At 38.2% G+C, this 12,682-nt stretch overlaps 1 protein-coding gene across 1 annotated transcript; it reads left to right on the top strand.

Moving 5' to 3' along the window:
• Nucleotides 1–306: 306 nt before the first annotated feature.
• LOC108143805 (putative uncharacterized protein DDB_G0291608) lies at nucleotides 307–3,837 on the top strand. The gene is made up of 3 exons (XM_017268328.1): nucleotides 307–463; nucleotides 1,277–1,480; nucleotides 2,352–3,837. The coding sequence occupies exons 1-3, from the start codon at nucleotides 360–362 to the stop codon at nucleotides 3,403–3,405; spliced, it is 1,362 nt and encodes a 453-aa protein (XP_017123817.1). The 5' UTR covers nucleotides 307–359; the 3' UTR covers nucleotides 3,406–3,837.
• Nucleotides 3,838–12,682: the final 8,845 nt, after the last annotated feature.

The following is a 12,682-nucleotide window of genomic DNA, read 5'->3' as shown; positions in this document are numbered from 1 at the left end:
ACAATGACAGTCTCCGTCCCCGCACCGCTCCCCCTCCGCCACCTCCTCTCAGCCAGTTCACCTGCGTTAATAGCCGCCTGCCAGCCAAGTGTCTGGCAAAGGCTTTGCCCAGTTGCCTAAGCGACATTGTCACTTGCGGTTGGGCGCTCCATCTCCAACTCTATTGCCGCTGCCACCTCCTTTAACTCCTGCTCCTGTTCAATTTCGTCCTGTTTGCGGCTTCCGCAGCCGAGTTGCCATCGGTGTATGGCAGGCCTAACGGCAGCAACAATGGGGCACGGTGCTGTGAAGTGATAAACACACGCGAATTTTGGCACAAATCAATTAGAAATTAAATTGTGAACTCAAAAACGGCGAAAATGTCCCACGGCGACGAAGTGACGAGTCAGCTGAATTTGCAACAGCAGCAGGGACAGCAGCAACAGCATCCGCTGCTGGCAGCCATTTTGGAAAATAATAATGCGTAAGCCATAGCCAACGACAGTAACATCGTTATAAAGTGTTAAACAGTCTTTGTTTTACCTTGAAATCTAAGAAAACTATTAATTGATAAGGTTAATTATAGCCATTTTTGGGAAATTTAACATCATCTCATTTATAGGATAAAAGAAAAAAACATATTTACTGACGAATAAAATAGAACTTTCAAGAAGTAGTTTACTAACAAAATACTTTTATATCAAAACTTCTTAAAGTAAATTAATGAGTTTTGACCAATGAAGAAAGCTAACATATTTTTCAATCTACTGCCTAAATGCTTATACAATTATAAATTTTGAATGTTATTTAAGCAATTTCACAGAATTTAAAATACAAATTAAAGATTGTGAATCTCTTTTAGCTGCAAAGCTTTGCAATTGTTTTTAATAGCGCGTTAAATCACATTATTTGAAATGATTAGTTTTCAAGCTAGAATATAATATGAAAACAATTTTCCGTTATTAAACTTATTCAAGAGAACAAATGGATTAACAAGTGATTGAAAATAAACTGCAGAAGCATGCATTAACAAAACTCTAAAGGCTAGAGCATTAGAGCTTCATTGATTAATTAAAAGCAACAGGATTAAGTGTAGCACTTGACTTAAAGACTACGCGATCAAGTGCAGGAGCAAATCCCATTGCCGCCAGCCACAGGCCCGAAAGGTCCACAAGGCTGATACCTCAGGCACTTAGTCGGGCTAATGTGGGGCACAAACAGGAACGTTGTCTCGGCCTCTGATCCCCTTACCTCACCTCACCTCACCTCACCTCCAACTTCTCACCTTATCTCGCAGTCAAACGCAGCGCATGCATTACTATCCCAACCACTACTACCCAAGCCACTACTTCCCGGGCCATTACCACCAAGGACATCAAGGACACCAGGCGCAGCAGGGGCAACAGGGCCAACTGGGACGACCCCCGCTTTTGGCGGCCGCCAGCAGCCACAACGGTGCTTACGCGCCCACGGCTTCTGGCAGCGGACACTCCGGATACGGGTAAGCCCAGTACCACCACCACACTGAGAGAAATTTAAAGATACTTCTTAATACCAAATTTAATTTACATAAAACCATCAAGTCGAGAACAACACAATCTAAAATTTAAGACAAATTGGAATATACACTCAGAGCACGCCCAAAAAAAAGTATCAAAAGAACAACTAATACTTAGTCCATTTCGACTGTTTTTAAGACGTTATTCCTTAATTTGAAGGTAATTTTAATACTTTTTATGGCCATTTTGGTTTGTTATTGTTTTTGTTAATTTTATTTGTAGGTTTCGGTCTTAAGATAACTGCTTAGCATTTTTTTTTTGAAAATATGTTAACTAAACTGAATTCCATATATTATTATTATTATTTAATGACATCTTTAAGCTAAAGAAGGTGGCCTTATGCTTAATCCTATATTAGGTTTTAATTGTCACTTCATTGTTTTTTTTTTTGTTTTGTTTGTTAACTTCAATAATAGTTTTACTCAAATTTATAGTATTTTATTAATTAAGTTTTACTTATGTGAGAGTAAGGTAAATATTTGAGTGTTATTTATATATAAAATATATTTCGGCAAACTATAATTGAATGTTTTTAAAGATAAATATTTAGTTTTCTTTTGTTTTGGTATCAAATATTAGTCTAGATCAGCGGAAATAGAATTTTTCTTTATCCTAGATAAGAAAAATAATTTTTATTAATGATCATGTTTATATATTTCATTATTTGAGAATGATTTTGCTTGTTCTTGGAAATCTGTTCACACTTTTAACATAAACTTAAGTGTTTTTCTCTTAGTGCTTTGGCAGCCAAAGTCAAACCGGAACACCAACCTCAGCTCTCACCCTGAACCTAATGAAAGTTAAAACTTGCAGCAGCATGGAGCCATCCGAGGAGTACGAGTTGCAGCATGGCCCACCCTCCGGCAGCTTCTCCTCCTTCCACCCGAGCAGTTCGGGCGCCAGTGGGCCCGCATATCCGCCGCACCACCCGCCACCGCCGGAGCACCTGCCACCGCCGCCCACGAAATCCTCGAAGAAATCGAAGAAAAAAAGCGGCGGCTCGGTGATGAACGCACTAACGCTCCTCTCCTTTTTCTTCTTCATTAACATCCTGCAGAACTGCCTGAAGGACCACGTGATGGACATGAATCCCACCGTGATGGTGCTCACCGCCAGCGACACTCGCAACCGTTTCAACAAATTATCCGAGATGAATTCACGAGAGCAGACCTCCACCACGGCAACCGAATCGGCGGCGGCATCATCTTGGAATCAGGCTGCTTTAGTTCCGGCCGTGGAGCCCAGTGTGCCGCCCTCCATTGTTACGCCCACGGTGGTGCTGCAGTCGCCCTACAGCGGTGTTCTGGAGGTGGCCAATAAGCCCCACCAGCTGGACACTACTCACTACCAGCCTCAGGCGAACTTAAACCCCCATCATGATTATCGCCCCCACATTGTGGATCATGATGATGATGATTATAATTACGGGCAGGGGCAGCGCAGACCACATACTCCTTCTCCTCCTCGTACTGATTTCTATCCTAATCGCACCACCGCCACACACATCGAGCACTTTGAGTCGGACTCGGGGTCCGATTACTATCAGCACCACTACAACCCGTATGCCGGCACCACAACCAACTCCCGTCGGCATCCTTGGTCTTATGGCAGTCGGCGTTACTCATCCGCACCGTGGTCTTCAGCTTCGTTGGGCGCTCAGTCGGGCGTGAGCTCTTACTTGGATAATGCCCAGCGCCGGCAAGGTGATGATGACGATGGTCATGGTTATGGCTATGGCCATAGGGTTCGGAATAGGGATCGGGATGGGCATGCAGATGGTGATGGCGATGGGGATTGGATGGAGGACGAGGATGGGCAGCAACGGCGACGCGGCGATGCTTTCTATACTCGCACACGCATTAATTGAATGCAAGAATCCCGCGCACATTTCTATGTTTCAAGAGAGGGAAGGGGCGGACCTGCAGCATTAACCCATTGCACGAAAATGGGGTGGCACAATGTAGAAGAGCGGAAACTTTTCTATGGATTTTTTAGTAACGCATAACCATCGCTTATGGCTTAGGGCTTTTTATTTGCAGTAGATATTTAAGGTGTGCTACAAACTAATTAACATATAAGGTCCAGTATTACAACTAGCAAACAAACGTGCTCTAAAAACAGAAAACAAAGAACTTTATATACAATTTTGACCCATAAAAACTTTTGCTTAAAAAAAAAAAATATAATGTACGTTATACTTATATACATTTGGTTCGAACAAAAATGTCGTAAGCTTGTCCTTAACACTAAAATAAGTTGTGTCAAAATCATTAATTAGAAAATCTTTCAGACTTAAAAAGTTTTAAAATAAGAACTGATATTAGATCTATTTATTAAAATAATAATGGTCAGTTTACATATATCTACAAATAGTGTAAGCAGCTCAATAAATTTTTTTGTTTTTTAAGGAACAAATAACTGTAAGAAATTTATAGCTTGAGACTTACCTTAAAATATTTGAAAATTTTTGAATCTATTGAGACCAATGGGTTAAAATTGCTCAGCTTACATGTATTTATAATTAAAAACAAACAACGCGCATAAGAGCTGACAAAAAATGAATGGGAAAACGCGCTGTTTAGGGGACGAGACGAGGCAAGCAGACACACACACTACACAGGAAGTCGGAATCCTAATGAAAATAAATGCTAATTTGTTGCACAACAAATTAAAAGTGCCCCCAGTTTGTGCCTGGCGCTTGGCTAAGACTTTATTTTATTGCCTGCCACAGCAACCAAGTTGCAATTTTTCCGAGTTTTCTCTTTCGGTTCGATGTCTGTGCTTTTCTAATTCAAATCTGTTGCATTTCCACCGAGCTGTGTTGTAGCTACTTGCCCGCTTACTTATTTAGCGGATTGCGTTCCTGGCCCCACAATAATCACAGCCAATGAGCCGCAGTAGCAAACTCATGTCTGGAAATCTGGGAGGGGTAACTTTAATTAACACATTTAGCGCAATTTAAAATGCATTTTGCCATTTGGCGCGCGTGCACTACAAACAATGCTATCAATTTCAACAACTTTGATTAAACGTTATTTGCAGTTCGCCGTTGCATGTGGCTTCCAGCGAAAAGGGATGGATGGAGGATGGGGGTAACTGAAGTTGAAGCTGGGAATTGGCATTGTCAGCGCTTTGGCTGCGCCGCTGCTCTTGCTTCATTTGCAATTAAATGCACGCAGCAACTGCAGTTGCAACTGCATTTCGGCCTCAGCCTCGGTCGACACTCAAAAGCGTAATTTAAAATTCTCTTGGCTGCCATTTTTCGTGGCCCTTTCTTCGCTTTGTGTCGGTGATATGGCGAATACTGGTACTCCACCGTCGCTGCTGCTGCTGCTGCTGCTGCTGCTGCTGCCAGTTTGCCACGCATCACGGCACGGTCCCCGGCACACGGTGCGTATGAGTTATGCAACGACTGCAGGCAGCAGGAGGCACCATCTCACATCTCCACCACCCGGGCCAAATGAAGTTAATATAAATTTTGCTTTACAACGGCACTCGGGCGAACGTGTGCGGCTCGAGCGTTTATATGTATGGCTCCAAAGCCGAATCCCATACATTTAAATAAATTTATGACTTTAAGTGCAAAGTGGCAGCTAATGCGTGATTTTTGGAGCCAACACGAGCACGTAACTGGCGTAAGTGGCTATGGTAGCCCCAAAACTGAAAGCCAGGTGATCGAATCGGTATATGATGGCCAAAAGGAGAGGTTACTTTAAAGTACATCATCTCTGAAGATATACATTTGGAGAAAACCAATAATAAATATTATCACTCAATGGAATTTTATATAAACATTTCCTTATTCGGTCATAAATACATTTATATTTATTTTACACTTTTTTCGCCATTTCTCGACAACCTTGTTGTACTTACAGCTTGTGTTATACTGTTTTTAGTTCTTAATTTAATGAAATAGTTTCTAGCACCTGTTCACCAAATAATTTACACAGATGTCCTTTCCATAACACATAACACACCCACAGAATTGTATTGAAGGCATACTTTAAAAACAAATTAAATTTAATTAATCAACTGTAATATCATCGTCGAGTGACTTTATTTTTAACTGAGTGATAAAGAGCCCAGCCAAGATCCCTGATAAGCAGAAAATCTTACGTTAATCCAACTCAAGCTAGACCAAAATGATTTTATTACTGCAGCAACTACCCAGCGGAGATCATAAAAGTGAAAATTTTTATTACCCAGCGGAGGTCCAGCGGCTGGAGGGATTGCAGATGGTTGCTGGCTTCTGGCCGCCTGCGTCTGACACATTATCCACAATTAAACATGCAATAAATTCACTTTAAACATGCATAAATTTATAATGTAAAGGACAGGTTTTTTCATCGGCCATACACTTCTTTTTTTTTTGTCAATATTTTTTTGTACCGTTTGTAGTTCATTAAAAAATAATTAAAAATTGTAATCGACGCAATTTTGTGCTTGCCTTTGCACAATTATTTATGCTCACATAAAGCACAAAATGAAAAGGCATTAATTTGCACTCGTGTCAACTATAAGTGTGCGGTAGATAAATTAAAAGTAAACAAGTGAATAAATTTTGCAAATATTATTAAAGTTCCCAAAAGTCGAGGAAATGGTTCCCATGGAGCTATTTAAGATGTTGGAATCCTTTTGCAAAACAGTCTGGGAAAAAAGCATGAGGAAATGAAGGGAGGACTCCGAAGAGATCTCAGTGGTATTTCGCTACAGTTTTATATGGCAAACAATTACGGTAAGTAATTTATTTCTGCTCAACTGAATTAGAAATCTCTTAGCACTAAGCCAGTTTCCTGAGGACTGTCCCACAACCAACACCAACACCACCATCAACATCCATTCCCCCGCTTTTGCCTTCTTTTCCCAGACGGGCTTGTGTGCGTGTCTGTTTATGAAGATACAATAAGATATGCAAAGAAAATTAATAGTACTACATTTTTTACAACACTTTTGTCTCGACTGCTGGCGCAGCTAGTGCGATAATTCATTGCCTGCCTGACTCCTTGTCCGTCCTTGTCTATATCTCTCCTTGTGTCTCCGTCTCTGTCTGCCCACCACGCACTTCCTGCCAAGTGACTCCCCCGTTTCTCTAAGTGCACTGAGAAAAATTCAAGTCAAGCTATTTCGATTTAGGAATTTCTTCGTAACTTATATGGGCATTGGTTTTTTTTCAAACATAGTAATGTTGATAGTATCGTTTTTAAATATTGGAAATATTAAAAACATTAACACAATTTTTTTGTTTATGTAAAAAACCATTTAAAGTAAAAGTATCCAGTGAAAAAAATCCAATTTCTAGTTAATTGTTTAGAGAGTGATACAAAAATTAATAATTATTATATTTCGAACAGACAGTTTTTAAACGATATTGCTAAGAATTCATTGATCTTTTTTGAATAGATTATTATTATTGTGACTTAAAAGCAAAAATATAACAAAACCAATTAAATAATTTGAAAGCCCCAGTTAGGGACTTTAATTTTTTGAAATAGAGATTTTCTCAGTGTATATTTCATACTCCCATACCGCCCATCATTGCCGTTACTTTCGTGCTATAATCGGCTTAGTCTGCGCTTACGGTTTGCTTTTTGCATTGCCTGCTAAACTTGTGTGGGTGAATTGTATGGATACAGTAGGAATTGTGGACGGGCGGCGGTTCGGGCTCTTCCGATGGCTGCTCCCTTTTATGCTCGCTCTGTCTATTTTGCGCCAAAGGTGTTAAGTTGTTATTTTATTGCATTTTATTTCATTTAGCCGGGGCTCACACAGCCTTTCCCAGGAAGAACACGAAAAGAGTATTATGACTTTATTGTTCAACTGCCAAGGAGTTGCCAGCCGAAAAATGATTCCTTTTTGGAGTTTAACTGACGCACAGTTGGTAGTTAACTAGGTTCCTTTATACATCCGTTTACCTGTTCGATTTCAATGAAATCAATTTGCCTAACTCAAGCTGAAGCCTTAAATCTCTGAGGATTTCAATTTGAAAGGGGTTTGCATTCTTTAGTCTTTTGTTCACATTTATTTTACTATTGAAATTAAACGCGATATAAAATACAATAGTAATTGTATTTAATTTACTTAATTCCTTCCTAGTCTTAGCTCACGAGTAAATAAATAAGTAATTCTGATTAAGATTATTATCCGATTTTGTACAGTCGTAATTTCCAGTTCATATTCTTTGGAACGAAAGTTTAGTTTCTCTTAGAAAAAGTTCAATATTTAACTTGTCAGCTTATAGCCAACTTTAATTCTTAGTAGCTTGAAAAATTAGACAAAATTTGTATGCCATTTCGTAAACAACAAGATGGATTATTTAGCCAGAAAGTTGAGTCACTTTCTGGCCTAAACTATTAAAGCAAACACTCGAAGGCATTCGCAATTGTCACGTGCCTGGACTTGGCTTTTTTGGCAAGCTTCATTTATCACACACATACAAACAGTTAAATGTGTCAACGTTGCATGCAGCGGTTGCAGTTGCCGCTTGAAGAGCCATAATTCATAGACAACACCACTCGCCTCCTCTCTGTCCCACCAACCATCCATCTCTCTCGCACTCGAGTTAGTCACATAAATGTCACTGCATGTGGCACAATTGTGTCGCAATTGTTGTGGCGAATAAACACGTCATAAACCGTTGGCCATCTTCACTTACTAGCTGGAGGCCCTTAAATGTGCTGAGAAAAATAAAATTTTGAGCCTAATATGGGATCAACATAAATATATTTTGGTAAACTCTATTTTAGTAAATATTGAAATACTAATACATTTAATATAATTCAATAAATTGCAAAAAAAAATATATATTGTTTTACTTAAGTTGAGAAATTAATTGTTTTTATAAAACGACTTTTTTTTTCATTTAATTTTTTCGCTCTATGTATCTTTAAGAAAAGCCATTTTAATATAAAGAGTTTTATATTAAAAAACAATTTATTTTTTTTTGTCGGTCTGTTAAAATGTTTAAATTTTAAGAAAATGTATTCGGAAATATGCAATAAATGTTACAAGCACATTGATTTTTTTATTGCTTTGTACAAAACTCCAATTTTGTCTGTAGGCTGACCGACATCCAACATCAGCTTGCGAAATCCAAATAAAAATAAGGAAAATGGACTCCCAGCTCTTTCAATTCAATTACACTGCACAAAACGAAATCGTATAAATACTACAGTCGCACACATGCAGAGATAAAATATCTATTAATGCCCATAGATTGCTCGGGTTTAAAGCTAGCTACAAATTCAATGTGTGCACACAATTCAGTGCCAAATGGGATTTTGGTCGAAGCGAGCAGCGAGTATAAGCCATGGTCGAAACGAGAACCAGCAACAGAATCGACTAAACTTTATGTGCATGTTAAGAAAAGTGCTGCAGGAGGTACGGAGTCTTGGACCACAGGCACACGGAAGTGAAAACGTTTCACACTCCAATTGCTGGTGCACATCTCTGCCTCTCCGTCGCACGTTCTTTCCCTCTTTCTGTCTTCTGTCTCTTTCTGCCAGGACTTTCCCTGTCCTGTTCCTGCCATTTTTTTTTTTGCACTTTCTATCGTTTTGGCAAAGTTTACGCTGGGACAGCAGGCACATAAAATAGTTTTAAATAAGAAAAGGCGAAAGCAAATAAACAATTCCATTTTTCAGCCACAGAGGAGGGAGAAGGGGGGGTGAAAGGGGGCGCAGGAAATCGGGCTTGGGGCGTGTCGGGAACACACACAATGAATGTAAAGCCTTGGCGCATGAAACTGAAAATATTTCGTAGCATACTTTGCAGCGCCTGCATTGGCACACTAACACACAGACACTGGAGCCTGTGCATGTGTGTGTGTTGCGACTTCCGTTTTAGTGGCCGTGTGAACTATTTACATGCACGCACACACAAACTGCGGAAAAGAGCGGAAGAGAGTTACTACTAAAATATTTAAAGTTAACTTTAAACATTTTGTATTGGACGAGAATACATTAAACGTTAAATTCTGAAAAAGATTTCGAGCCTAAACCATAATACAAATTATAATAACACAATATACGAACTAAAACTACGATAAATTATATTGAAAATATATGAAGTTGTTTCAAGAAAAGAAAGAAATAAAAGTTGTTTTTTATTTAAGAATATATTCTATTCAATATTTTGTACTTACATATAAAAAAAATCTTATTTTTCTTTTTCCACTGAAAATGTATTTTTTTTTGAAGAAAAGTATAGCAAATGCAAATTTTTTATTGTTTTTTTTATTTTTATTTAAAAGTACTAAAAAAGCAAATATTTATATATATTTATATATTTTTTCCGTTACCTTTACTAACTAATTGCATTTGAAATCTGAAAAAAAAACTGGTGTCACCGAGGCGGGTTTATTTAAATTTAATACGTTTGTTTGTAATATAATTGACTTTTACCAATGCATTCAGTTTTTGGCCGTTGTTGTGCCGGTTTTGTTGTTCATTTGGCGAGTGAGAGTGGGCCAATGGATGCGAAGGCCAAAAATGATGCAACTGCAACGGCGGTGCAACAGCTGTTGACACATGCCGCCAGCGGCCATTGTTGTATGGCCAACACCACTGCTGACAATGGCTGACAACGCAGTGGTCCATAGGCCGCCACATCCACACACACACAGCCACACACCCTACCCCTCACTAGCTCCTCAATTTTGGACCGTGTTAATGGCGGCGCCACAACAGCACATAAATGCCATTGAGATTTGCCTTCATGCAATTTTAACGCTTCGGGGCACACGCGCACAAAAAAGGGAAAGGGAGAGAGATTCGGAGAAAGTGGGAAAGGGAAATGAGCGCACTGGACATACATTTTGCCCAATTTATGACTTTATTTTAATATTATGTCAAATGCTATTTGCCCAGTGTCCATTTCAATTTCGATTTCAATTTATGAACCATTTGAAAATGCATCGCAAAAAGAAAATCGGAAACATTTTTGGGGAATATTGGGTGTACATTTTTTTTTCCATTTTCAGCCACAAAATGGTTCATTATAACGCCGTCCGCCATTGCTGTTGCTGAATTCTGCGGTTGCCTAAACCGGTCCCCAAGCCGGGAAAATGAAAACAAATAATAGGAAAAGTGTATGACGATCAACTAAACCTGGAGTTTACTATTAAAATGTAATTTAAAATATTATAAAATGTATTAAGTTAATAAGGAACATTATTTATACTAAAAATTCTTTCAAGTGATTGGTAAGTATGATTTCTGATTAGTCAGGACTTCTTTAAAAAATTATTTTCAGATGAACTTTATTTAATTTCAAAAATTCCATTTAAAAATTATTTAAAATTATTTCTAATCAAAGATAATTAATATGCCTCAGTATCGCTGCAAGTTTAGGGTACAAAAATCTGATACACGAATGAAATAGGAACGCCGGCGACTGGCTGCCATTTGCATTTGGTCCAGTTCATTGCAAGCCGGCGTATATATGCCCGACAACTAGGCATAAATTCTGTTATAAATAACATTTAGAGTGAACCGATGGCCAAACGCTGGGGTTTTGCATTTGTCAGCGCTGGAAATTGGACTGAAAACATAGATATATAAAAGTTTGTGGATATCAGACAGAGGAAAATACAAATTGCGGTTTCTAAATTGAACAGCGACGTTTTGTGGGTGTGAGAGTGTGCGGCGGAGTGCCTCTGTGCACGACGCATAATCAGATTTGTTTATTCAATTTTTCATGAAATTTTCATCTTAGTGTTTTTTGTGCGGTTTCGAGGCCGCCCAACTGATTGAGTGCCAATGACATCAGACAGCGCACTGATGGGACAATATTGTTACATTAATACTGTAAAGCTTTGTGTAAACTTCAATTTGGGGTTTTTCTGTATAGCAAAAGCTACGTTGAATTAAAGATAGATGTAAAGATGTAAAAGCAGTTCAAAGGTTAATTCAATTTAAAAGGTATGTTTTTTATATTTAAATACCTACATTTTCATTGTTAAATACTAATTTATTTATATAATTAATTAATTATTTGTTAAATATCACCAGCTTTACTATCTTTAAAGAACACTTTTAATGCTAAGTTAGCATACAATTAGCGGTCGATGAGTGCCAACTGTCATAATCGGACTCAATTGACATTCCATTGAATCGTGCCTCGCTCAATCGGCATAATGAAAACAGCGCGCCGTGCTTCAATTAACATTCTCCCATGCCCTGGCAATTATCAGTCCTAATTAACGTTTCATAAACTGTAACAGGGCGGATTATGGGAATTACGTATACGACGTGTGTCGGCCAAAGGGAAATTAATCAAATTAGCATCGTTAAGCCAAAGCGAGCGACTTGCGATGCGCGCGATTGCCAAATGTAAACAATCATATGTGAAACAAAAAAAAAAAAATAGACCCGTATCAGCTACCGCAACAAAAACAATTAAGCAAAATTGTCATAATTACAGTAGCACCAACACAGACAAACAATTGCCACAAAATGTGACAATTTGCCGCCTGATTAATGACTGTCTGTGGCTCTTGGCCAGACAAAACTCGCAGAGTGGCGCTCGGATTATTTGCGGTGATATTTTATGGCCATCAATTGCAAATGATATTCTAGGAAAATCGCTAAAACAATCACAAATCGGAATAAAAAAAACAAAAGATCTTCACACAGAAAAAATGAAATTTAGATATACTAAATATTTTAGCGTTAATATTTGTTAGTTTCATATATAACTGTCTAAGTATAAAAAGGTTTTATTTTGATACTTTCAAAGTATTATATATTAGCTTAAAGGTTTTGTAATAATAGCTTAGCCTCTATAATCATTTTTTTTAACTATTGCTGCCTCATTAGAAGAAATATCGCGTTAACAAAAAAAAAAACAAGTTATTGACAACTTATTAAGCTAAGTGAACTTTCTTTGACTAAAAAATGACAGCTGTCGATAGTAATCTTGTCATTTACTCATTGAAACCTTAAGGTAATGGGTCATTTAGTAATTTAGAGAAACTAAAAAATATGCTTCAGGTTCAGTCCCGTCTTAACCCTATTAGACAAAGGTCTTTAAACTTAACTTAGCCATGCACAACATATCAAAGGTTTTGCTACTTCTTCTACTAAGTCAAACACTTAGCCAGAAGGAAAAGCATTCACAGTTGGGAATTCTAGATTCTGGTGTTTGTC

This window comes from Drosophila elegans, unplaced genomic scaffold (assembly GCF_018152505.1).
Source record: "Drosophila elegans isolate 14027-0461.03 unplaced genomic scaffold, ASM1815250v1 contig_468, whole genome shotgun sequence".
NCBI classification, from domain to species: domain Eukaryota; kingdom Metazoa; phylum Arthropoda; class Insecta; order Diptera; family Drosophilidae; genus Drosophila; species Drosophila elegans.
Note: the sequence above shows the minus strand (reverse complement) of the source record. Positions and strands in the feature narration are given on the sequence as shown.